This window comes from Echeneis naucrates, chromosome 12 (assembly GCF_900963305.1).
Source record: "Echeneis naucrates chromosome 12, fEcheNa1.1, whole genome shotgun sequence".
Taxonomy (NCBI): Eukaryota; Metazoa; Chordata; class Actinopteri; order Carangiformes; family Echeneidae; genus Echeneis; species Echeneis naucrates.
In genome coordinates, this window is record NC_042522.1 from 1900100 (window position 1) to 1927788 (window position 27689).

Here is a 27689-nt window from a genome sequence, read left to right on the forward strand (position 1 = left end):
TGCACACAGCCACTTCAGCAGCAACACCACAGGGGGGCGGTGTGTAATAGGCTACACAAGCTTTACAATGACCGATTAGGTATGGAATGCTGAATAATTTCAAGAGCCATCTATGTGCTTGTGCTTACAGCTTTTGACGCTATCCGTCGATGTACTTTAAAAGAGATACCCAACCAAAGATATTACTCTTACTTGCATTAGATTAATAGAGTAGTGTTAGATTTAAGTTTTTTGATCAACCTGTCAAAAAAGCTACACAAAAAAGAAAAAATATTGTGTGCTGTTATATTTTGTTATGATCTAATTTCAGAAATGGTCATTTGCATGTTATAGGCTTTTAAAGTAGTTTCCACAAAACTGTAGAATATCATACAAACTCACCAACACTTTGGAGAAATGTATAAATCAAGTAATGGAGGGCGCAAGGGAACATGAATGATTTTATATGGTAATGAATTAGCTTTTACTGTCAGCAGTAGTGCATCCATCGAGCCATCCGGGTGCTCCGAGTGCTAGAGCCAATTTCAGCCAACATTCCGGGCAAGGGGCAGGATACACCCTGGACAGGTCACCAATCCATCACAGGGCCAACACACAGAGACAGAGACCAACAACCACTGACACTCACACTCAGACCTACAGCCAATTTAGAGTTGCTAATTCACCCAAGCATGATGTCCTTGGACGGTGGGAGGAAACCCACACAGGCATGGGGAGAACATGCAAACTCCACACAGAAAGGCCCCAGGGTGGGAACCGAACCCACAGCCTTCTTGTTGTGGGGCGACATGAGCAGTAGACAATATTTAGTAATTTATGGATATTAATCCTTTTGCTTGTGGTCTTGTTCAGTGGAGTTAACGTGAATACTGTAAGCCCAGTTCCACAAGAGTTGAGAGGGTGTGTAAAATGTAAATAAAAACAGGATACACTGATTTGCAAATCAAACCAATATTTTATTCCCAATAGAAAATAAACAACATATTAGGTGTTGAAAATTAGACTTTTTTTTCACAGAAAATATTATCTCATTTTTACATTTCATAGCAGCAGCACATCTCAAAAGAGTTGGAACTGGGCAACGTTTACCATCATGGTGCATCCCCTCTTCTTTTAGCAACTGTCTGTAAATTCTGGGAAGTGAGGATACTATTTGCTGGAGTTTTAGGAGAGGAATTTAGTCCCATTCTTGTCTGATGCAAGATTCTGGCAGCTCAACAGTCCATCTGTAGCATCTGTACCATTTTGATTCATCTGAACACAGAACGGTTTTTCCATTAAATGAGCTTTGGCCCTGCAAATAAGGTGTTTATGGACTGTGTTCACATATGGCTTCATCCTTGCATGATGCACCATTAACTTGCATTTGTGGCTTGCACGACAAATTGTGTTCACAGACTGATTTCTGGAAGTGTTCCTGAGCCCATGCAGTGATGTCCAGTAGAGAATCATGCCTGTCTTTAATGCAGTGGGCCCATCCAGTTTTGACCTTCGGCTTTATCCCTTGTGCACAGAGATTCCTCCAGATTCTCTGACTCTTTTGTTGATATTATGCACCGTAGATGGTAGGATATTCAAGGTTGTTGCAATTTGCATTAAGGATAATTTTTCTGAAATTGTAAGATAGGTGAACCTCTGTCCATCTCTACACATAAGAGGCTTTGCCTCTGTGAAATACTACTTTTATACCCAGTCATGTTGCTGACCTGCTACTAATTAGCTTAATTAGTTGCCAAATGCTCCTCCAGTTGTTTTTGATTTGTGCCAGTTACTTGTCTAGCCTTTTGTTGCCTCTGTTCCAACTTTCTTGAGATGTGTTGTTGCCATCAAATTCAAAATGAGCAAATATTTTCAATGAAATGGTAAGATGTTCCGCTTTCAACATCTGATATGTCGTTTATATTCGGAATATATTAGGAATTAAAATGTGGGTTTATGAGAACACAGCGCCCCAACTTTTTTGGAATTGGGATTTTAGAACTTACGTGCAATTTACTCTAGTAGTGTATTTATCAGGTTAATCACTGACATTTAATGTTCTTCTGTAGAAAAGCAAATTAAAGTTTATTAATCATCATGTAAATACATTGCTTTGAACTGAACCCACAAAGGAAATGTAATGCTTCAGCAGCTGCATGTACAACTTGTAGATTTAAATTAATAATAGAAATGAGGAACATGGCAGACTCAGTATTTTCAAGCTCACTACACATTTATGCTCTTACATTTGTTGTTTGAAGTTGTATTTGGTAATAAATGAATGAATAAATAAATAAAATCAGAGATCTGTATTCCCAATCAAAACAATATTACAGTTACTGTTTTATTTTTTAATACGGAAATAACCACATCAAAAATATATTGCTTGTTCTTATTTTAGAAAAGCTAGCTGGTGTTGTTACTTTCCAGTCAGGATTAGTCATCAATTCCTCTCTCCCTTGTTTTGGGGTTGAGGGCTCCTTCCGGTGCTTACAGGGTCGGGGACGCACATCTAGAACACTGGTGACTGCAGCATGCCACGTGGCTGCAGTGGCTCTCTGGGCTTGGTAGCTCACATCCACCTCCTGCATCAGGGTGGTGGACCTGGGGAGCCCTCTGGGCCCTGGTGATGGTCTCACTCATATTTAGGGAATGGCCACTTGCATGTGTGGTTTCACTTGCCAGCTCAGGTTGGGTCACATCATGAAGAATTGATGAATCCTGCCTAAAATGAACTGAGCTGTTCTGTTATTCCATCACTACGTACACCATCTTTGACTCCTCTGTTGGGACACCTTCACCTACCTGACTCCCATTTGCCCTCAGATCTACACAGAAACCCTCTGGACTGTCTTAATCCTGTGTCAGATAACAGGAAAAGCACAGCACTCTTCACCCCACTGGTTCCTACCAGCACCACCTGCTTCCCTTCCCCTGTCCTCTTTCCACACCTTCTCTGTCTTTTGTTCCCCCCTGTATTCACTGAGGTGTAGCACTGCCTTCCCTGCCACATAAAGCTCATTCCACTTAATAAAGATCAGAAAACTAGCGTCCAGGGAGGCCTGGTGATGGTCACAGATATGCACTGAAATGATAAATTATTTAACTGCAAGACTATAAGTGCATCAGTCTCATACCCTTGTGGTGTGAAACTATGAGGACAAATACAGACAAAAAAAAAGATTAGTCATCAAACAGTCACATAAATAATTCCCAATTATTGTAATTGTTCCCTTATTCCACATGGTGATCATGATCATGGAGTTGGTTTACTCAACAAAATCCTGATAAACTTTTAAAACATGAAATGAAATCTTTGAGAAAAATATATTTCATTCTTATAAGGTGATAAATGTAAAACAAGTCAGGATGAATTCATATATGGAAACCAAGAGACTCCAGTGGTCATTGAAGTCATGAGATGGTTTTAGTCCTTTACATGATGAGAAAGGTAAAAACTTTCACTTCCAACTCAATGGACCAATACATCTATTAGTTGTAGCTGCAGTAAAACAGACACCTACAGGTTATACAGTCTGATGGTAGATCAGATTAATTGTACATCAAGTCTAGGTTCTATATCAATCAAGTGAAAGTATCAAATGTCTCAGTCCAGGATATACACACAGTCTGTTATCAAAAACTGAGCCAAATCAGCCAATTTGTTGTGACATATTGATATCACAGCAAAGTCAAGGTTGCTTCGAACACCAAGCCCAGACCACCTTGACAAAAAAGCTAATTTATTTAAAAACAAAACGCCAACATAAACTACCCAAACAACACAAAACCAAATTTAACTAGCTAACAAACTCATAACTGAGTGTAAGATTATAAACCCAAAGCTGCTGAAGTATCATCTGAAGTTTATGAGTATGAGTGGTAGAAAGTCAGAAAATGTCCTGCATGGCTTGTAATCAAGAAAATCTTTGAGCGGTTGAAAAGACAGGAAGAGGGCTACATGAGTACTGTCCAATTAACAAATGAGCAAAAATCTCCATCTAGTCCTACTAACTCAAAATACAACAAGGCTCACAACATGGCAGAAAGTTACATGCACATAGAGACTAGTGTGGCTATTTGGGGCAGCAGGAAGCTTTGGTTCTGTCCTCGTGTGCAATCTTGGTTCCTAATATTTGAAGGACATCTGAAAGAAGCCAATCTGGTACCGGGCAATTCTTGTGCTGGTATACGTCCTTTTACAAACACTCATATCATTCCAATTCTCAAACTCCCACAGATAAAAAAAAGTAACATATACTGAAAAAATAATATGGCGGCGGTTAGAACAACTAGAAAACTGTAAAATATGCAATGTTTGAATTGAGACCTATGGCCCTTTAAGACCACATTCAACTGAGGTCAAAACTGCTGAGGAAGTGAAGACACTTCCTTCAGTAGGACAAGTTGTGAGGAGTCCAAGACTGCAACAGTATGTTGAAAAAGACCGCAAAGTGTAAAGTGTGCATAATATGGTGAGATTTTCCATTCAGTGCATCAGCTCCAAACAAACCTGAAGCACTTCGCCTTGAAGAGAAACTCAAATCTTTATGTGGCCTGTTTAGTTTGAAATGTCAGTGTTGCACAATGGGTGTCATGCTGTGCTGCCTGATTGCTTTTTCCTCCCCTTGGTTATTGCTGTATGATTGCAAAAATATTTTAGAACTGTTGGCTTCTTTAAATAAAATAAAACTTTGAGATGAGTAATAAATTAATTGATGTTTTTATCTTGTTTTATTTAAAAAATCTGAAAAAGCATTTCAAAATCACAAAAGCATATTTTTTTATATGCAGTGTGGTGACTGCACAATGATATTATTTTATTTTGTTTTACTTTTATTGAATTCAGCCAGTCATTACAGTCTGTAATGGAATAGTTGATAATAGTTGATATTAGATTTTAACCAGAATAGCATGTGCACAATGTGCATTAGTTGAAATATAAATATAAATAAATATCCCAGTCATAATTTTACGCATAGGTTGTCTTTTTACTATTTAAAATTAGGATATGTAAAATACTTTCCGTTTAAAAACAGTTTTGGGAATAGTTAAATAACTCATATCAGATGCACATAATCTTAAGCATTACAAGGACATCCGTTAACCAAAACCTGTCCCTAAAATTTAAGCCTAAATCCAGCCTTCAAATTTCAAACGGCCCATTGAGGAAGTGTAAAAGTCTAAAAGTGTGGTAACCCAAAGTTTCACACATCATCTGTCATTTTACTGTTGTTACTGGAAAAAACATTTTACATTTACATATATTTGTCAATTAAATTAAAGTGAAACTATATTTTTGGACACACCACAAGTCAGCAGAGCGCTAGAGTCTGAGCGGGAAGTGTGTTTCACTTACAGTGTGTTTTGAGCGTGAACACACCAAAGGCAGCTGGCACTTCCGGAGTGGTAAACATTCTGGTAGTGACACACAAGTGACTGACTGACTGTCCCTGCTGCTTCCACTGCTCAGTGCTAACACTGCCAAAACACAGACAGACATATATGCATACAAACACACACAAACACACACACACACACAGTCAGTATGCTTGCGTAGAGGTACTTTTAAGTGAAAGCAGTTGACACAGAACCTGCAACAACTGAAGTGAAAGACTGATGAATGTGACACTTCATCAAACTGAAAAAGGAGAAGTAACATTATTAACCAGCTGAATAAATTAAATGAATTAATGTGCCCATCATATCTATTTAAGGATAAAGGTTCATTTGTACAGCCTGGTCAACCAAAACGTATTGATGGAAAATGATGTCAAGTGGTACAAATGTGAGCTTACTTAATTTGAACTGGTTGAGGTTAGACTCATTTTTCTTTACTCAGAAGGCCCGAAGCTTATATGGTGTCTATAATTGATATAAATTAAATGATTTTGTTAAAATAAATTCCACTTTGGTCAGCAGAAATGTATTCATTCATTTATTACTGCACCTGTGATATTAATGGTAATCAGCATCAATAATGAAATAATTCAAATCAGAATTCTTTATTAGGCCCTGCGATGCTGGCCACCAGCCCTGCTGTGACTCTAACAGATAAGCAGTAGAAAATGAGAGAAGAGAATGCTTTATTAATTCCCATTGGAAATTTATGTGTATAATACAACACTGTACAATATTCTGTACAATACTCTGCTTTTTTGTACATTTACTTAAATGTTTTAAGGCATGATGTTTACATAAAATGTAATTTGGGTTAGGCAGTCGCAGTTTTTACCTAGATACATCACTTTTCATAGTTAGTGCTGTCATTTGTGTCAGTGGAGTTGTCACATCATTTCCTATGTACAACAGACATGTTGGTCAATGTTCAGATGAAAAAAGGGAAGTAAAAAATTAAATTGTCAAGGAAGTGGTTGAAATGAGGAAGTGTCAGTGCAACACAACCCCATGTGTATCGGTAAACAGCCTGACGGTTAATGTACTCCAGCTGGGAAACAACGCTTGGACCAACAGTGAGTGAGCCATTCTTTTCTACAGATTTGCACATCACAACAAATTGCTTGTCCGAATGTGAGTTTATGATGACATTTTCAGGTGTTCTCAGGCTAGTGGCTGCTGTTTTGCCGAAGGTCAGTAAAAAGGAGGCTCAAACTCCGGCTCTACTTTACCAAATCCTAGTTAATGCAGTATTACCATTTCTTTTAAGACCAAAAATTGGGACTTCATAGCCCAGTTCTTTATTTCAAAGTGTTCTACTTTTCATTATTAATTAATCTCTCACCTTGCTAAATGATTGTTGATCCAACATGAAAGGGGTGAGATCATTCCCATCGTCAGCAGTGCAGTTCGTCTTGTTCCAGGAAATGTATGTACTAGATGCATGAACATTTTAGAGAAGAGGGAAAGACATTTTACTTAGATGACCAGGAAGCATTTGACTTTAATAGTAAAAATGCCATTTGTTCAGTATTTATCAGTCAAGGAAAGTGATGGCACTCTAATTAAGTAGTCATAAATTAAAGTAATGATCTCAAGTCCAATATCCATCCATCCATTCATCTTCATCCGCTTATCGGGGTCAGGTCGCAGGGCAAGTCCAATATAACAGAAGTATTTTGTTAATTAAGGCTTCTACTTCATTATATTTGAGAGGGCAATATTGGACTCTTTCTCTGGCTCTGTCACATGTGCACTACAGTTCTACTGAAGATAATTTTCTCATATGTGTGTATCTCAGCTTTGTCTTTGCTTTTCTAACCACATTAATCATCTCACAGCTCCCCTGATTTCTGCTAAGTGCTTTAAATGGAGGCCAGGTGAGGAACTGTAGTTGAGACTGAGTCAGTTTTATCCAGAGTAGGGAATTGTGTTTTGGTTCTTTCACCTTGATGGAGGAGCTGGCCAGTGTTTCGACCGCTGTTCTTTGTGGAGGTGTTTCTGGACTGGTACGGATGTCGTATTGAAAACGGATTGATTTTGTACTTTCTATGTGACTTGTAGTTGATTGCAGGAGGTAAATACTATTCTCTTATTTGAATGTTTGGACCCTTAGAGCTAGGGATAACCCTTAAATTACGAATGTCTAATTTTCATATTTCTGAATTTCATTGTTTTTGTCCAGTTTCTAGACAGCAACATTCTAAGTTGAATTTTTTTTTATCATATCATTCATGAATAACATACCTGAATGACTTATTTTTAAGCAGTGCTACCCTGTGTGAAATTAAATAATGGAGTAAAGATAAGATGAAGATCATACCATATGGGTTTTAACATGTAAAGTTTCCTTTAAATTGCATTGAACAAGGTAACAGTAGATCATTGTGAAAATTTAAATTTAGAGCTTGATCAATTGTAGCAACAGTTTTCCACAAAGTCTGTAAGTTTAGTGAATTTCACCATTTGAGGATTACTCTAAGAGTTGTGTATGCTCTACAAAACACTCAGAATCCAAATAATCAACTTTGTTAAAGTCAGCATTTAAATTACAGGAAAGTTTTTGTATTTTATCAATTTCACATTAAAACAATTACAATAAATTACATTTACATTTTATCAAACAGAATTGTACAGAAAAATAAATACTATGAATTAACAAAATAATTTATGTTTGATAATGAAATATACTGTTGTTATTGTTATTGCTATATTCTTGTCGAATTCAAACTCTGTTAAACTTTTAGATGTGTCCATGATAAACTAAACACTAAACTAAAAAGAAAGCCTCCAGAAAAATAACTACATTACATTTAAACATTTATCCAACATTAAAAGTTTAACTCTGTTGTTCATTAAATATCTGTTTCCAAAATACTATTATTGCAATTTAATAAATTTGTGCTTATAAAATACTTTCTGCACATGTTCTGGAACAAGCTTCACTAAGCTTTACCTTCAGACACTAAGTAGCATGTAGTGTGAGTTGTTCAGTGAATGTTTTCCAGGGATCCAGTGAGTTTCCAAAATGGCATAGTTCTAAAAAAGTGCAGATAAATGCATCATTCATCAGATCACAAGACATGTCAGGCTAACAGCCATGTTAAACAGAGTTAATCTAGCATACTTCAATATTGTTTGTTTTAAGTTTGAAGTTGGAGTTTGAAGGATTCTGAAAGCAACTTCAGACTGAGTATGTATGTCAGCCTAAAGAGAGTGCAGTCTGCTTTGGCTGCATTATCAATACAAGTCAGCTTTCATTTCTTACACGACAGCACTCATTCAGCCATGTAAAGGCCACATGAAAGTTATTCTCTGCTGTCGCCGCTGAAAAGCTGTAATACTTTTCAATGAAAGGACCAAAAGGAGAAAGAGTCCTCCGGGTGAGATTGAATTCTTCAGTAATTTTTGTGGTAGCCGACTGTGTGAGCCCATTGAGCAATGGCTTTATGTCTTACTGTGGCTGCACACACAGATGATACATTCTTACATAAATACATACTTGTGCAAAAATAATGCTAAATATCTTAAAGAATACAGCACATCAAAAATGCATGATTCCCTCATAGCTGTGGATGTCTAAGAACAATACTGCAGTAATGTGTTGTGACAAGGGAGTTAATGTGATGTCCAACATGGTCTACGTCACGCCACGGTGGTTTAACCCACGGTCACATCTAATGAGGAAATACTTAGAAAAAGACAAAATACAATAAAAGTCCAAAAACAACAGTTAAAACACAACTAAATACAGGAACTACACTTCCAGTAGCAAATTTTGTCATTGCAGATTATAATAGAATCTTTTCATTGGGTTTGGTGAACTTCTTTACAATTTCCTCTGAGGAAAAAAATGCTATAAAACAATTGTGTCAGTAAAATAAACACAAAAAACAATTTGAGTACTGTAAGAATCATTAGTTATTTTACTGAAGGGCCTCTTTCAGTTTTGCTTTGATTCCATTAAGATATTCCCAATTTCTCAAAGGATCCCACAACACATTCCATCCCTCTTTACAGGTATTAAGGAAGAGATTAAGAAAGAACAGTGAAAACAAAAGCATCACAATATCATGCACAATACTTGTTAAAGTTCATTCATTCATCCATCTTCTACCACTTATTCATTTCCGGGTCGTGGGGGGGTGTTGGTGCCACCAGGTGAGGGCAGGGTCACCCTGGACAGGTCACCAGTCCATCACAGGGCCGATACACAGAGACAGACAGAAACCATCAACCACTCACACTCAGACCTACAGACAATTTACAGTCACCAATTAACCTAACGTGATGCCTTTGGATGGTGGGAGGAAACTGGAGTACCCGGAGGAAACATGGAGACTCCACACAGAAAGGCCCCAGGCTGGGGACCAAATCCGCTAACCACTGTGCCGCTGTGCTGCCTGTCCTAACATATTTGACTGATTGACCTTCTTATTGTGGGGTAACAGCGTTAACCGCTATGCAGCCATGCTGTGAAGTGCATAACTTATTTATCTAAATGAAGTTTTCCATCATCTCTCATCAATCTACACCTGGTAACCCGTAATGGAACAGAATTTTTCAGAATGGAAAAGAGTTTTTGCTTTTTTTTTTTTTTTTTCAATTTTATTAAATGGAAAAACTAAAACATTTCACTTTGATAGCACTCTTCCTCCCATTTCTTTTTTCCATCTCAAAAATGTTCCTCCTTTTTTGGACATCAGTAAGATAGTAAAATTTTCATTTCGTGACTGTGGGTAAATAGGTATAGATCGATAAGGGGGAAAGAGGAAGTAAAGACAAAAAAAAAAAAATTAAATGTCAAGTAAAATGACTGTTGTTGATTCCTTCGCCTCCCTCTTTCTTTGTGCGTGTGTGTGCTAAGGTGAGCAAGAGGGTCTGTGAAGTGGTTTGTTGGCTATATAAGACAAAGCTGTTGATTTCCTATTTTATGGTGAGTGTGCTCTTCAGATTACATTCAATCAGGGGAATGGAACAATCCAATGAAGCGAATCAGTTTAAATAAAAAACTTTGAAAGATATAAAACATGAAATGAAGTCATGCGCTCCAGATTAGTGAAACGTGAACAGCTGTTAACAGCAGGTGCCTAACATACAGACTGGTATTTTATGTTGTTGTGTTTCTGTTTGAACTTAATTTAAGCTTCATTTTCTATGAATATCAAGGCACAAATGAAATCTCAAATTAATAGAAAAGCGGTAGTCTACACAAAGACATGTTCCCCTTAATAAAATAGAATTTTTAATGATTCACAACACAAGCAAATATAACTTTCAAAGAACACAATTTTATGTAAAATTTATCCTGATTTTTATATGTTTTTAGGTCAATTGTATCCAGGCTGTACTTGTTGGGTGAACTTCCTTGTAGCAGCCAACATCCAGAATGGCAGATCGGGTGAATACACTGCCATTCTTCTATGGTAACATCACCAGGGAGGAGGCAGAGAGCTACCTGCAGCATGGAGGCCCAAGCAGTGGCTTCTACCTGCTGCGGCAAAGTCGCAACTATCTGGGAGGATTTGCGCTGTCTGTGTTACATTCAGGCCGCTACTACCACTACACCATCGAAAGAAAACCAAATGAAACCTATGCCATCGCTGGTGGTAAGAGCCACAGGACCCCCATGGATGTAATTGACTACCACTCCCAGGAGATGGATGGCCTTGTGTGTCTGCTCAAGAAGCCCTGCAATAGGCCCAAAAATATGCAGCCAAAGGTGGGGCCATTTGAGGACCTGAAAGAAAGACTGATCCGGGAGTATGTAAAGCAGACCTGGAACCTGATGGTTAGTCTCAACTCTTTTGTATAATAACAATGAAGAAACACCAGAGGAAATGCAGTCAGGGACACATTTATTCATGTTTGTTTCTCATCCACCCTAAGGGCTGTAATAACATTATACTCACTAAACAGTCAGAGGGCTCAGACAATTAGACAGCCTTACGAGCGTATTGTCCATGTCAGGTCATGGTCCATGTCAGTTCTGTGACTGAACATGTTCAACAAGTAAGTCCAATGAATATGACTTTCATTGTCTTTAGTATGACGTTCATTCACTAATACAGCAAGTGGCTGTTTTTTAACTGCAAAAACAGAAGAAAAGAAGACTTTCTATCCAGGACTGTCTGTAATGGGAAAACAATGCCAGAGTCTTAAACCTTCATTCTATCTCATGCACATCAGGGCGTGACTCCACTGTTTAGATAAAGAAATTTGATTATATTGGAGTGTAATTGAAAATGGCCTTACTTCTCTCTAAATATTTTGTTTACTCATAGGTTGATGGTCGCAAACAACTAAATGAAAAATGAGGTGTCACATATCTGACTTTTTCTGCTTGTTTTCTATATTATTATCATGGAGTCATGGGTCATGTATGTGCCTAGGGTGCAGCTTTAGAGCAAGCCATCATCAGCCAGAAGCCTCAGCTGGAGAAGCTCATTGCTACCACCGCACATGAAAGAATGCCCTGGTTCCATGGAGCAATCACACGAGAAGAGTCTGAACCAAGACTTCAAAATGGCTCACGTAGCAATGGAAAATTCTTGTAAGTATTTTTCCTTAAGATGTATTTACAAGTAATGCTATAAAATGAACCTTAATCAAAATTATTCTCCAGAACTCAGTACATGATGCTCCTTCATTCTCCTCCTACCGGTTTCAGATTCTCTGGTGTGTCTCAGGTCATTCAAATGCATACCTATTTCACAGTTAATGTTCATTTCTAAGGAACTTCTAATGAACTTCTTCATAGAGGTCCTTGGTCCAAAATCAGTTTTACAAACATAAGAATATGCCACAGCGTTCAAATCAAGTCTTGGCTTGAGTTAACTGTCACTAACTCAAATGTTGGTGGACAAAATGACTCATACCTGCCCATACTGTAGTTGTGGTTCAAAGTGTAAAGATAATGGACACTACCATCAGGGGGTGACTCCACTGTTTAGATAAAGAAATTAGATTGTCATCATCATGATCATCTTCAGCTGCTTATCCGGGGCTGGGTCGGGGGGGTAGCAGCTCCAACAGACTTTCATTAACTTCAAACTTCCTTTTCCCCGGCCACATTGGCCAGCTCTGACTGGGGGATCCCAAGGCGCTCCCAGGGCAGTGTGGAGATATAATCTCCCACCCTGGTCTTCGGCCTGCCCTGTGGCCTCCTCCCAGCTGGACATGCCAGGAACACCTCCCTTGGGAGGCGTCCTGGTGGCATCCTTATCAGATGCCCGAGCCACCTCAACTGGCTCCTTTCCACACAAAGGAGCAGCGGCTCTACTCGGAGTCCCTCCCGGATGGCTGAACTTCTCACCCTATCTCCAAGGGAGACTCCAGCCACCCTCCTGAGGAAACCCATTTCAGCTGCTGGGACCTGCGATCTTGTTCTTTCAGACAAGATCTTGTTCTTTCATGACTCATCGCTCATGACCATAGGAACAAAGACTGACCAGTAGATTTAGAGGTGCTGATCCTCATCCCAGCTGCTTCACACTTGGCTGCGAACTTGTCCAGTGAGCACTGGAGGTCACAGACCGATGGAGCCAATAGGACTACATCATCCGCAAAAAGCAGGGATGTAACCCTCAGCTCCCTGAACTGCAGCCCTCCTTCCCCACGACTACGCCTCAATATCCTGTCCATGAAAATCACAAACAGGATTGGTGACAAAGCACAGCCCTGGCAGAGGCCGACCCCCACTGGAAACAAGTCCGACTTATTGCCGAGAACTTGGACACAACTCTCGCTTTGGGAATACAGAGATTGGATGGCCCTCAGCAGAGACCCCCTCACCCCATACTCCCGCAGCACCTCCCACAACATATCCCGGGGAACCCAGTCGTATGCCCTCTCCAAGTCAAAAAAAACATGTAGAATGGATAGGAATACTCCCAGGCCCCCTCCAGGATGCATGCAAGAGTAAAGATCTGGTCCGTTGTTCCATGACAAGGATGGAATCCGCATTACTTCTCTTCAATCTGAGGTTCGACAATCAGCTGGACCCTCCTTTCCAGCACCTTGGAGTAGACCTTCCCAGGGAGGCTGAGGAGTGTGATCCCCAGATAATTGGCACACATCCTCTGGTCCCCCTTTTTAAACAAGGGAACCACCACCCCGGTCTGCCACTCCTTTGGTACTGTTCCAGACTTCCACGCAATATTCATCAACACCCATAGCCTTCAACATTTCCATACGGATCTCATCAACCCCCGGGGTTTTGCCACTGTGGAGTTGTTCAACTACCTCAGTGACCTCCTCCCGGGAGATCAACACTGATTCTCTATCATCCTCCAGTTCTGCCTCCACCCCAGAGGATGTGCAAGTTGGATTCAGGAGTTCCTCAAAGTGGTCTTTCCACCTTCCGACTACCTCCTCAGTCAAGCTCAACAGTGACCCATCCTTGCAATAGATGGCTTGGATGTTTCCAAACAACCGCTTTCCCCTGCTGAGATGCCGAACAGTTTTCCAGAAACACCTTGGTGCCTCCCGAAATTCTTTCTACATGCATTCTCCAAACTCCTTCCACACCCGCTGCTTTGCCTCCCAAAAGTCTTTTTCCATGCGTTCTCCAAACTCCTCCCACACCCGCTGGTTTGCCTCCCTCACCGCTGAGGCTGCAGCCCTTCGGGTCTGTCGGTACCTTGCAACCGCTTCGGAGTCCCCTGGGCTAGCATGTCCTCTTTCAGTCGAACGGCTTCCCTGACCACCGGTGTCCAAGGGTTACCGCCGCTGGAGGTACCCAAAACCTTGCGGCCACAGCTCCCCACGGCAGCTTCAGCAATAGAAGTCAACTCAGGTTCGATGTCCCCAACCTCCAGAGGGATGCTAGAAAAGCTCCACTGGAGGTGGGAATTGAAGGACTGTTGGACAGAGGCCTCCTCGAGACGTTCCCAGTTCACCCGCACTACATGTTTGGGCTTGCCAGGTCTGTCCTGAGTCTTACCCCACCACCTAACCCAACTCACCACCAGGTGGTGATCAGTTGACAGCTCCACCCCTCTCTTCACCCGAGTGTCCATCACATGCGGCCTCAGATCAGATGACACAATCACAAAATTGATCTTTGACCTTCAGCCTAGGGTGCTCTGTTACCAAGTACAATTATGAGCATCCTTATGCTTGCTTACTTACTCAACCAACTTACACTGTAAAATTCTCCTAACCTGTACATGCGTCAGCATTAACAATCTAGTAATGAATGGCTGGTCATGTTCGATATAATATTTTATTGATCCCCATTGGGGAAATTTGAATGTCACAGCAGCACAAACCAAGAGAACAGGTGACAAATAAAGAAATTAAATAGGACACAGAGGGCAGACGACAAAAAAACCCCAAAACATTAAATAAGACAGAGACAACAATAAGATTAAATAAAAACTAAGTGATAAGTTGCAGATAAAGTAACATCATTTCATTGTAAATCAATGTGGCTGCTCTGAAGGTTGTTAACGACTGAAGACGTAACAATAAGATTAAATAAAAACTAAGTGATAAGTTGCAGATAAAGTAACATCATTTCATTGTAAATCAATGTGGCTGCTCTGAAGGTTGTTAACGACTGAAGACGTATGCCCTGGTGAACTCCAGTGTGCCTTCATGTTTTTTGGTGGCATGAGCTCTGGTGACAGGTGACAAGGCACTCATTCTTGAAGTGTCACAAGTGTGACATATATGACCTGAACCTCCAGATAGTCCATTTGAAACTGATCCCAGAGCTCTTAAATTGATGTTGCAAATGGATGGGGCACAGTGGAATGATTTAACATGATGTAAGATGATTAGAAGTATTGACAAGACTGCGAGTTCGTAAGTGGTGCAATGATTTGCACTGCCTTTCTGTAAGGAGACTGTATGTTTCTCTGTGTTTTCTGTGCCTGACCCTGCTGGTGCCCTGTCCAACCCCCCACATTTAATGGAAAATTCAACATCCTACATCTGCAGTTACAGCAGCACATAAGATCAAGGCTATGTTTCATATTTCATTCAAAATGGGCATTTGTTACATTTGAGCAAAGTGAGTGTAGTTTATTTATAGCAGCTGAGCAGTACACACGTACAGACATACCCCCCCACACGCATACACACACACACACCCTATGGTTTCCGCTCTGGTCGTTTGCAAAACTTCCTGAAGTAGCCAAGACAGAGATAGAAAGACGTAGGGTGAGACATGACTGTTAAGAAGGAAGGAAAGGTGATTTTAGATTTATGCTCATATGAGATATTTTAGAATCTCTGTCAACACTCTAAAATAAACTTTTAATATAAAGTAAAGCTATAACTAACTAAAAATATCATTTTTTTAAGTAGTAGCTCACTTTGGAGCCTCGTAAGTGGAAATGTTACTGAGAGACTAGCATGGACCAACCTGATGGCTGACCACTGTATTACCCCCTGTACTGCAAGGAGACCACCCATTGCATTTATCTCATTAAGATACACAAGGTGGCAGATCAGCCATCATTAGTACAGCATTATCCAGCCTTGCCAAAGCTCTGCTGTCATTGAAACACCGCACTACATCAAACTCCAGGAGGACCTGACTCAGATGAAATATTGCCTTGCTCTTCACGAACAAGCTGACTTAGGTAAGGACTGTGAGAAAACGATTACTGGATGACACCACAACCAGCCTCGGCCAGACCACATATGCAGTAGCATTACTCTGTCACATCACTAAAGCTTTAGTCCACAACAATACTTAGTCAAGTGCGAGAAAGCCAAGGAAAGATGTGCAAAAAAAAAAAAGGGCAATGTAAATGCTGGTGAGGCTGGTTCGGGAGTTAGAGGAGGAGCATTCTGGAGCCAGCACTTCTGGTTCTGATAGCATGGGAACATTCAAGACTGTGAATGAAGAATGATTTTGAGATTGAAGTTTATTGTTGAAAACAAAATTTCAATGATATATTAAGAGGTCATTTTTTTTGTTTGAGGTTTTATTGTGAATTTATACATAGTTTAATTCTCTTGCAACAGGCTGTAGACAGGTTTCAGTAGGTTACAAGCAAATAAGAGGAATTTCTGACAAGATATAACTGTCAGATGGTTTTGAACATCGGCAATTCTAGGATCAGGTTTAGGAGTGCTGGACGGCCAGGCCAGATAAATTTCACTGTTTTGTACATTTTAACGAAATTTTGGACCATCATTCCCACATTTGTGAAAGAAAAGCAGAACACATTTTGAACAGAAGAAACACTGTGACTAAACCAATAAATCTAAGAAAAGTTATTTAAATGCTCACCAACAGCAAATGAGGAATGGAGTATAATCATAAAAGAAATATATAACATAGAAAAGCAGACTTTATCCCTGAACCTATGTATGGACAAATTTATTAAGTTCTGGAGGAAGACAACTCAGCTCCTCAACATATACACAGTATATGTGTATGCTTCTGGAGTAAAACAGCCCCCTATAGTGAGTACCAAAACTGGACCTTAGTCTCATTTTTGGACTTTTACTTGAAATGCAATACACAACATGTAAAACACATTAGCAGAAACAGACTTTTTCAATGTTTGTATCTGCCTTTTTCCTTTTTGTCTGCATTATATAATACAAATAAATACATAAAAACTACTTCTCAAAAAAGGTGCTTGAAATTTCCAAAATAATAATAATAATAATAATAATAATAATAATAATAATAATAATAATAATAATAATAATAATAAATAATGAAATAATAAAGAGAGGTAACCCTGCCTAAGGTACAATGTTGACTGACACCTGTAGTGTTTCCTAGCAAGAAAAAACGGCAGCTAACTCCTAACAATAGAAACAGTGATTTATGACCAATGCAGCAGAAATAAGGACTGGTGATGATAATAATGTGTTGGTATTGAGTGGTAGAAATAAAGAAATAGGGCATTGTTAAGGTTGGAGGAATGGGGTGGATTAAACCATTTTCGAAGAATGGGGGGGTGCTGCTGTATTTTTGTTGTTAAAATATTACGTTTAAACCATATACTGTATATGGTTTCAACTTTTCTTCGGCTTATTAAACATGGACATGCAGTAAAAAAAATCTCTTAAATTTTAGGGGTGCTGCAGCACCAGCAAAAACGGGTGAGAAATGCCTATGGTTTTGAGGGTGTCACAAAATTAAAATTGCAATGAAAATATATATATCGGTTGAAATATAGATGAAAAGGTAGTCTAAGTCTTCATCTAAAATCATAAAACATAGGATGTGAAGTCATGAGGAAGAGAAATATATTGTTATTTTCTTCAAAGAAACACGTGTGTCTCAAGTCAGATCAAGCTTGTTGTATTCTTTGATGCATTTCCTGTCTGGTTTATTCTGGATCTCTGTTCTGATACAATAGTTGCGATGAATGAACATATTTACTTTTACTACATTCACTGTCAAAAAGGGTTTAACCATCATTCACCTATTATGGTAGAGTGTTGAAACCTTTGGTTGAAATCAATGTATGATTGGGTTGATCTTTGGATAGGAACCACGGGGTTGATGTGTCAAGGAGGCTAACCCAGGTGCTTGCATCATCTTGGTTTCCTCCATAAACAACCAATGAGATTTTTACTTTTATTTAACAGAAGAAAATAAATCCAATCAACAGTTTTTGCTCCTAGCATGTTTAGTTGAGAAGGTTTATCCTCACCAGTGAACTTCGATGTAATGGCAGTATGGTCACATGACTTCAATGTCAACAACTCTTCAACACAGATTGCTTTTCACGTGCAGGGTTATGATCAATCAATCAATCAAACTTTATTTATATAGCACCTTTCATACAAAAAAGTAACACAAAGTGCTTCAAATAAAAGCAAAAAACAATACCGCGCCACCACCACAATAATCACCAAATTCACCAAATAATAAATCAAAATTGGAACGGAGGAAAAGCTATCATCATCACTCTCAATTTCTAGTGAGGAAACACCAAAGGTAGGATTAAAATAGATAGCAAATAAAATAAAAAAAAATAGAAATAATAATAATAATAATAAAAATAGAATAAATACTAAAACCTCTGCATAGATGATAAAAGTCAATGAAAGGTTAAGCATGTTAGCAATGTCATGCTGAAAAAAATAAGATAAAAATAAAATAGAATAAAACAAGATAAAGGGGATGTAATGAAATGAAATAATTATTAAATATAAAAAATCAATTAAAAGCCAAACTAAAAAGATATGTCTGAAGTTTGTGTTTAAAAACATGAACACTCTCTGCCCCCCTTAGGTCCACAGGCAGGCTTTTTCAGAGGCGCGAGCCATAACAATGAACGGATGCCTTACCATGGGTTATAGTTCTAACTGAGACTCAAGAATCTAGATTGGATTATTTACTAAGGGAGGATGTGATGAAGAATAAGATTTGAAAATTTCATGATCTGGTCGCAGACACACAGACCAATCAGCTAACCATACCAACTCAGAGGCTTTAGGAACTCCCTGGAAGTTTCCTGCCCCATTGCTCCATGGCTTTGCTTTCAGTAATATTTCTCTATTGAGTCACTCTTTGACATCTGGTTAAAGCCACACTTGAAATTACTTGAAAATACATTCATCTCATTCTCCTCTGTGTTGTCAGGATTCGACAGAGAGACACGAATCGATCCTATGCTCTGTGTTTACTCCATGAAGGAGAAGTCCTGCATTATCGCATCGACAGGGACCAGGCGAACAAGCTCTCTATCCCAGATGGCAAGAAGTTTGACACCCTGTGGCAGGTTAACAGTGATTTTCTTGTTTCTTGTTATTTCCATGTGGCTCTATCTCTGAACAGCTGATGACAGATATCCAATTTATTCTTATTAAAGTAATTCATGGTTGTTATTATTAAAGGAGCTCAGTCTGATACTAAAGCTACTGAGGTGTTTGAGTCCAGAATAACCTGGTTGGCACGCCTCTCCTTGGCTGATGCTCTCATACCGTATAGAATCAATGTCCACTCTGTTCTTTGAGTTGCAACCAACTAACAAACTAGCGACATGATGATTGCCTCTGCGCCTCAGCAGTCAAAAAACATTTGCCCTTCCAGGTCAAAACCTGATGAAGAGTGAACAATGCCACCTATAGGCACCTGACAGCACAGTGACGCCCCACACACGCTGAATGAATCACACCAGAAACCTCAGAACACAACCAAACACATTCAGCTCCTATAGTTATGATTCCATTAATACCCATCATGGACACTGTACTGAAAAGAGCTGACAGCATTCATCCTCCCCCAAGTTATATTTTGCTCTGTCTGTAAAAACCGTAGCAGCGCCTAACCCTAACCCATAGTGGTTAGCACCGTTGCCTCACAACAAGAAGGTTGTGTGTTTGGTTGCCTTTCTGTGCGGAGTTTGCATGTTCTTCCTGGGCTGGCATTTCCTCCAGCTACCCCGGTTTCTTCCCACCGTCCAAAGACATCATGTTTGGGTTAACTTTGATGCTAAAGTGTCTGTAGGTCTGAGTGTGAGTGGTTGTTGGTCTCTGTTTGTCTCTGTGTGTTGGCCCTGTGATGGACTGGTGACCAGTCCAGGATGACCCTGCCCTCGCCCAGGACCCCCCACGACCTGGAAACAGATAATCAGTTGAAGATGAACGAATTAGTTTACAAAACCATTAAAAGCAACAAATAAAACAGTAGTAATAAAAAACACAATCGTTTCCTAATCCAATTTATATGCCAATGAGAAACTAAATAATACCTTACCAAATAGCAGACCTTAATATTCTCTTAAACACAATTTAGTCCAATGGACCATTGTGCTCCAGGGCTTTGTCCTGTTGCCTCACAGCAAGAAGGATCTGGGTTCACTTTTTGTCTGAGGAGTTTGCATGTTCTACTTGTGCCAACTTGACTTCCCATCAGATTCTCCAGCTTCTCTCCCCAGTCTTCAGACATGCACATTAGGTTGATAAGCAACTCTAAATTGCTGAAGTTTGAATTATGTGGCAGGTTGTGGTACTAATGTAGCTGTTTGTCACTTCACATCAGTTTGTAATCTTGTAATGGAGAAGCCCTATAGATAATGGAAGGATATGGATCCAAAATATGCTACAGTTCGACTTTATTCTTCAAATGATGCTGTAATACTTAACATCATGAACCAGTGAGAGCTGCATTAGACAACGGTGGGTGTAAGCTAATCTAAAACCAAATTGGCCATATTTTATTAGGCTTTTTGTTGTTCTTCAGATGAACTAATAAACTAAAATAAAGAACACATTGATCACATCTGGGTGCTTCACCACCCATCTCTAGCAGTCTGGGCAATGTGTTCAGTCCTGTGGAGGTTGTAGGCAGTGGCAGTTTGTAATCCCATATGTCACAGACATTACTGCCGTGAAGCTACTGAAGTGAAGCGTTTTTTTTTTTTTTTGTTGTTGTTGTTTGTTTGTTTGTTTGTTTTTTTCACTGTTAGACACTGATCAGATGTTTATGTGACTTCTTTAAGGGATCATTTGTGACACACTTCAACAGAACTTTACTGTGAACTAAAATCCACCTTTATTTCACACTGTTAGACACTTATCAGGCCTATAAGTGTCTTTGGATCTATAACATATCATTTCTGTCTTTATCACAGTTGGTGGAGCATTACTCATACAAACCAGACGGTCTAGCACTAGTGCTAACAGAGCCCTGCCCAAGACCTGATGGAGCAAATGGTAAAAATCACTTGTGTCTATACATAGCTGGCTTTCAAACCAAGGGAGATGTATATCAATTGGTGTCAAACAAATAAAATAGAGAAAATTTTCATATCTAACACATTTGTAAAATGTTTTGCTCTTAGGGCTGATAGGGCCACCGCAATACCCACGGGACCATCTTCGACTTACTTCTACCCTAGTAAGTAATGTATTTGCATATTTTCTTTGGCCCGACCCTATGTCAGAAAGGGAAGAGGCCAGCTCAAATTTAGTCAAAGAAAATGAGAGTTTGTCCTGTCGGCCTCCAAACATTGATTGTTTGTATTGATTCTTCATTTTTATGCATTGTGTTAGCACAAATTTTATACTGAAGTGGCTTTGAGCCACACATTTATTTGATATGCCATGTTTTTTGTGTCATAACATATAATAACAAAAGTGTTTGTAAGCGTCAGTATGGGATCCCATCATTCAACATGGATAACAATTAAAGGGAAGCTAGGAGGAGGAGAATCAATCTTTACATTTTGAGGCTTCCTCCCTCCACACAGGCAAATGTGACAGTAAAGTGAACATGTAAATGTTTTTTAGGCCATCTGTATAAAGAGGGTGTTCCCTCTACTTGTTTGAGCTTGCAGTTGAATAAGTCAGAAAGAGATAAAAACCTTGGTGTTTTAAGATAACCTTCTCCTTGAATGTTTACTGATCACATGTGATCAGATGATCAGAACATTGTCAGGTTACCTACTGATAACCTTTCTCACATTTTGGTTTCTAGCAAAATGCAGCAGGTGGAATTCTCACCAGACTCAGAAATGTTTCCATACCTGGCCGAAAAAAGGTGCATTGCTTTTGGGCAAACCCATTGGGACCCCCCTATAAAATGCTCTATTACATTTTTGGTTGGATTGCTACTTACTAACTCAACTCTCTTCCCCCTCTCCTTTAATTTCCCAATCTCTTGGTCTTTCGCTTTGTCACATTCCTCTCTTATCTAATAGATCCCAGATCAGAGACCAGATCTGATTGGAAACATAAAACCTTTTCAATTTGTAGTATGTGTGACAATCATGACAGTTGGCCTACTTGTGATGAAAGTCTCACACCACCCTGTGGTTACTCAATAGACTTGAACCACAGCCAGAAGTCTTATGCTGCGTCAATTCTGTATCTGCCTCGTGTGCATGTCAAGGCCAAACAACACCAAACTTGTTCTGTTCAAAAACTCCTCTATAAGTTATTATTTTTTTAGATTTCTTGTAATTGAAGACTGTACACATTGGTAATCTATAAAAACACAGCTACCTAGATTTTTTATCTCATAGCTGACCACTTTTCCACTACTGGGGAATAGCACAGGAATTACTAGGTAATTTCAAAACCTTTGGCTTATATATTGCTTATTGATATTGATATATATTGAGAATTTTTCCTTTAGTGCCACCCAATGCCTATTCAACAGAAGTTTTATTTTTAAAGGAGCAATTTAGTTTGTTCTCCCTACACAGTTATTGTTATCACTTACACTCGAAACGCATTGTAGGTCAGTTTCAAATGTCATTAATTCACCAACATCTGTTTCCAGAGGTGGAAAGCAATGCCGATGTCACAACTTGTCTGTATCTGGTCTCTTCTTCTACTACATCTGGCATGCTAATGGCAAGCCTCCACCCATGGTTGTAACACATCCGTGAGATTGTCACTTTCACGTAGTATCTAACGGCAAAATACACTCTGACCAAGAGACATAACATTGCTGACAGGATTGTTCACGAACTGCCTCTGCAAGTCAGATGACAATCAGCAGCAGAGAGAATGCCCCCATAAATTTATGTTAAAACCTGATGGCTAATGTTGAACAGTCCTTTGGTTTGTCTGATCGTAGCACCTAGTATTCCCCTGTGAGGCTCTGATGAGCCACCTCCATGTTCGTTGGTCATGTTGAGAGTGATCTTTGTTCTTTTTTTTACCTGGTTTTACTGATTTTGGATCTTTTTGCATCTCACACCTTTCTTTGCTTTTTGAGTTCAGCATTTCCAGCTTTCATAAATGCAGGTGCTTTTGATAAATTTACTTTGGCACTCTCGTCATCAATGTTAGAGTTCAAATGGGTGCCTTGAATGTCACTATTTTGAAAGCAGGGGTGTGGGACATTCTATACATTTCACAGTTTATGGATCATTGACATCAAGCCTTTCTGAAGTGAATAGTCATTCACTTACTACTCTTGTTCCATACCCCTTCTTTGAGTGCATGTGAAATAATCCCGTGTTCTCCTCCTCTGAGCCTTTGGTATTGAATGCCCCATTTAATAGACCATGTATTAAAGTGATAAGAAATGATAACTGGTATATGAACCAACCTTCTGCCAATGGATTTTGACATTTTATTTTAATTCAATTAATAATAAATATCATTTCAATCTATCACTGTAATACAGGTTCCATTTAAAGACTGGCATCTTTCTGCATTTAGTTGTTTCTCTGGTGCCAAATGAATTCACTCACTGTAGATTTTATTTCACCAATGCACCCTGTAAAAGATATGCTTCATATCTTTTCACTGTATATTCTCTTTAACGTTGTTTCTGATGACTGATAACAGGATCAGGGACGTCAACATAATCTCGCTGGTAATAATAACACCTATGAAACCAGGGTGCCTAGTAGTCAGCCAGGCAAAGGTAAGTTATTTAAGGTATCTTCAAATTAATATTCAAATGTGTTGAGCAAATTGTAAATATGTAGGCCAACATATATTGCTTTTTTGATCTAGTATGTTATGAAGTATGTTAGATTGCACTCTGAGCATTCTCTGTCTGGTATCACATAGATCTGTATAGATAGTCTCTTTGCCATACTACTTTTCTTTAAAGCAGTGGTTCATAAAAGTTCGTAAAAATTGGCCAACAAGTCTTTGATGAGCCAATAACTGGAACTTTGATGTTGTCTCAATCTGATTCCATGCAAAAAAATTAAACTCATGGTAAAAAAAAAGAGTTACTAACAGGATAGATTAAAAGCTATACAGTCTAGCCTAATCTTTCTGTGCGTATCTTTCTTTATCTATTCCTATATATGTGCGCATTCATTGCACACAGCAAACTTCATTGTACAGGGAAACATGTTTTTTTTACATATGGCAATACTTTGAATTTTAAATCTTTAAATCTTTCAGGGTCAAGAACATGTTGAAAATAATCTCTTGTGTCCAAATTTGCTTACGTACACTATTGTGTCAGTAATGACTGCTCTAATGTGGAGTGGTTATCTCCACCACAGAGGCCATGCCAATGGACACAGAGGTCTACGAGAGTCCATATGCCGACCCAGATGAACTGAGGAGTTCATCAGTGGATCGCAACCATCTTTTCTTGGAGGATGGAGAACTGGGCTCTGGGAACTTTGGTACAGTCATGAGGGGGATCTACAAGATGAGAAAGTATGATAAATCACTCTACAGCTCACCAACAACACACACCATTTGCTAAGAATCAATAACTTTGTGTTTGATTGTTGATCCTGCAGATCGTCCTAGATTTGAGTCCTGACACAGTCCCGATACAGTCCTGACAGTGTCCTGACACAGTTCTGACACAGTCCTGATACAGTCCTGACAGAGTCCTTATACAGTCCTGATACAGTTCTGACACAGTTCTGACACAGTTCTGACAGAGTCCTGACAGAGTCCTGACACAGTCCTGACAGAGTCCTGACACAGTTCTGACAGAGTCCTTATACAGTCCTGACACAGTCCTGACAGAGTCCTTATACAGTCCTGACACAGTTCTGACAGAGTCTTGACACTGCTCTGCTGATTTTATAGGACAGAGAAGTCGGTTGCAGTCAAAATTCTTAAGAATGATGATAACAACCCTTCGGTGCGTGAAGAAATGCTGCGAGAAGCCAATGTGATGCAGCAGCTGGACAACCCTTATATTGTCCGGATGATTGGCATCTGTGAAGCAGAGAACCTGATGCTGGTCATGGAGCTGGCTGAGCTGGGACCTCTCAATAAGTTCCTACAGAAAAACAAGTATGTGCTCCTCAATGGAACAAGGCATTCTGACTGATGTGTTATTATGATGATGATCCACAATGATACTGTCCTGTGGCAGTGTGTTTTCATTCTCTATCGTCAGGAATCCCTCAGGAGGTGGTCTGGCCATGTCCCCCCAACTTTCTAAATTCTATTTTGACCAGATCATCAGTCCAAGATCAGGCTCTTCATTATAAATTTTCAAATTAAAATTCAGAAGTTTTCTCAAAGAAAGATCGCTATTGACATAGCTAAAGATTAAAGAATTTCATTTTTTTAATTACTAAATTTTAACAGCAACAAATAGTCTGTTCTCCTCCTCAAGTGAAGTATGAACAAGATGTACAGGTACAATTGTGTTAAACCTTTGATAGACAGACAACAGGTCAAAGCAACACAATGGTTTGTTTGTGATTACTTTCTCATCTGTACCACATAGAACCTAAAGAAAAATGTATCATCTGCAGGCAAACCACTCTGAAGAACATCACAGAGCTGGTGCACCAGGTCTGCATGGGGATGAAGTACCTGGAGGAGCACAATTTTGTCCACAGGGACCTTGCTGCCAGGAATGTGCTGCTGGTCACGCAGCACTACGCCAAAATCAGTGACTTTGGACTCTCCAAAGCCGTGGCTGAGGAGCACAACTACTACAAGGTACTACATCTGACAGATACATAATATTTACATAGGTTAGGCTTGAAACTCATTATAGCGTAATGGTGGAGTGAGGCCAGATAACAAAAATACCCTTGATAGTAATGAGCCTTGACTGTGTCATAAGAGGACTTTTACAACTTACAGACGAAAACAAAGGTTGAAGTGATTCAAATGATAAAATCTACCAATCAGAGCCTGGAGCTCATCTCTAAATTTTTCATCGAGTTCCCTCATGTTTTCTCACACATACATACACACATAATGGCAGTAATCATAACTGGCTTGCATGCTGAGTTCAAAGTATCTGCTTTGATTTAAGGAAGTGAAATCCTGATTCTTTCTGTATCTGTTCTCATCCAGGCCAAAGGTCACGGGAAGTGGCCAGTGAAATGGTACGCTCCTGAGTGTATAAACTACTTCAAATTCTCCTCCAAAAGCGATGTGTGGAGCTTTGGGGTCCTAATGTGGGAGGCCTATTCCTATGGCCAGAAGCCATACAAGGTACAAACGATTGCCCACCATACGTCTGGTCACTTACTGGATCATATGGTCAGGGGACAGGGAGGGGGGGTGTTCAGTCCTTCTCAGACCTGCAGGTGGGGACAAATGTGATTGTTGGTTATGTTTCACGAGTAATACTGAAGAAAGTCAGTGTTAACTGATGTAGAGTATCAATTCACACATTCAAAACTGTCATGCTTTCAAATTGGTTAGTCGAAAGTTTATATTTAAATGCTTACAACAAAACAAGCTTCAGTAAACTATAATGAAAGAACGCTACAGCAGAAGTCAGTTTGTCTGTTGACATCAGAATGAATGTGATTACATGTGATTTCCAGTAAAAGTTAAATGAATGTATAAGGTCACAAAGAAACTGTGAACACAGCATATAATAAAATAAAAAATGAATAAAAATAATAAAAAAAAGCAGCAGATAAAAGAAGACACGATGATCTCCCACCAAGTTCAGTTTTGTATCAGTTCCACCATCCTGCACACCCTCACAGAGCTACTGACCATGGTCTGATGACATCACAGTGAATCTGAATGCGTTTCTGTTCACAGGGAATGAAAGGAAATGATGTAATGCAGATGATTGAGAGTGGAAAGCGCATGGAGACCCCAGTGAACTGTCCAGCGGAGATGTATGACCTCATGAGGACATGCTGGACTTATAAGTGAGTCCCCACAAGGTTGACTGATGAATTGACAATAGGAATAATGGGAAATGTGTGTCAGAACTAATTGTTTGCTTTATTGCTTTCTACAGGGCAGATGAAAGGCCTGGATTTTCCATAGTTGAACCAAGACTACGACAGTATTATTATGACACTGCACATTGATTCTGTACATGGATGTTATGAAACTGTGGGTTACGTGGAAAATGACGTTCACTATGGTACAAATGACTGAAGTACATTTTTAAAATATACATGCAGTGGTAGAATGTTAACTTCATCTGGGGGATCCAGCTGTGCTGTTTCTGTCAAAACTGAATCCTTTATTTGATGTTTCCATTTCTTGTTACAGATCATAACTATACAAAACATTTGTTTGCTAGCTGTGTTTTATACTGTAAATGCATTATGTGTATTAAAGGTTCACCATTGCAGTGTTGCAGAGTTAAAGTCATTGAATGGAAGTGTTTTTCTTTAACAAAGCTCACGTCGTTGATTATATTTTTAACAACAGCTGCACAACACCCTCTGTACAGCAGGCACAGGCACAGACATGCAAAAGACAAAAACAACATAGTGATTATACAGTTTATGGATTACAAAAACATGTATACAGACATGTTCTGTTCTCCTTACCACACAAATGGAGAGAGACAAGTAACACACAGAAGAAGAAGAGACAATTCTAAACTGTGGCACCAAGAGAGTGGAAGAAAAAGAAGGAATGAAGAAAGGAACAGGGAGAGAGAGAAAAGGAGAAAGATTGTGAGCGTATTCAATGGCTGACTAAAGAATATTATCAAAAGTGAA

The 27689-nt window shown here is 39.3% G+C and overlaps 1 protein-coding gene across 2 annotated transcripts; it reads left to right on the forward strand.

Annotated features, from left to right (window-relative positions):
• Positions 1–6352: 6352 nt before the first annotated feature.
• On the forward strand, positions 6353–27318 carry syk (spleen tyrosine kinase). Of its 2 annotated transcripts, none has more exons than XM_029515316.1 (14): positions 6353–6452; positions 10706–11167; positions 11769–11929; positions 18944–19082; positions 20937–21018; positions 21147–21202; positions 21782–21844; positions 23608–23686; positions 24285–24444; positions 24829–25038; positions 25509–25698; positions 26062–26202; positions 26767–26879; positions 26972–27318. In XM_029515316.1, exons 2-14 carry the CDS (start codon positions 10766–10768, stop codon positions 27042–27044), a joined length of 1869 nt encoding a protein of 622 aa, XP_029371176.1. In that variant the 5' UTR covers positions 6353–6452; positions 10706–10765; the 3' UTR covers positions 27045–27318. The 2 variants fall into 2 exon arrangements, with proteins under 2 accessions (XP_029371176.1, XP_029371177.1); XM_029515317.1 differs by having other exon boundaries at positions 6443–6569.
• The last annotated feature ends 371 nt before the right edge of the window (positions 27319–27689 follow it).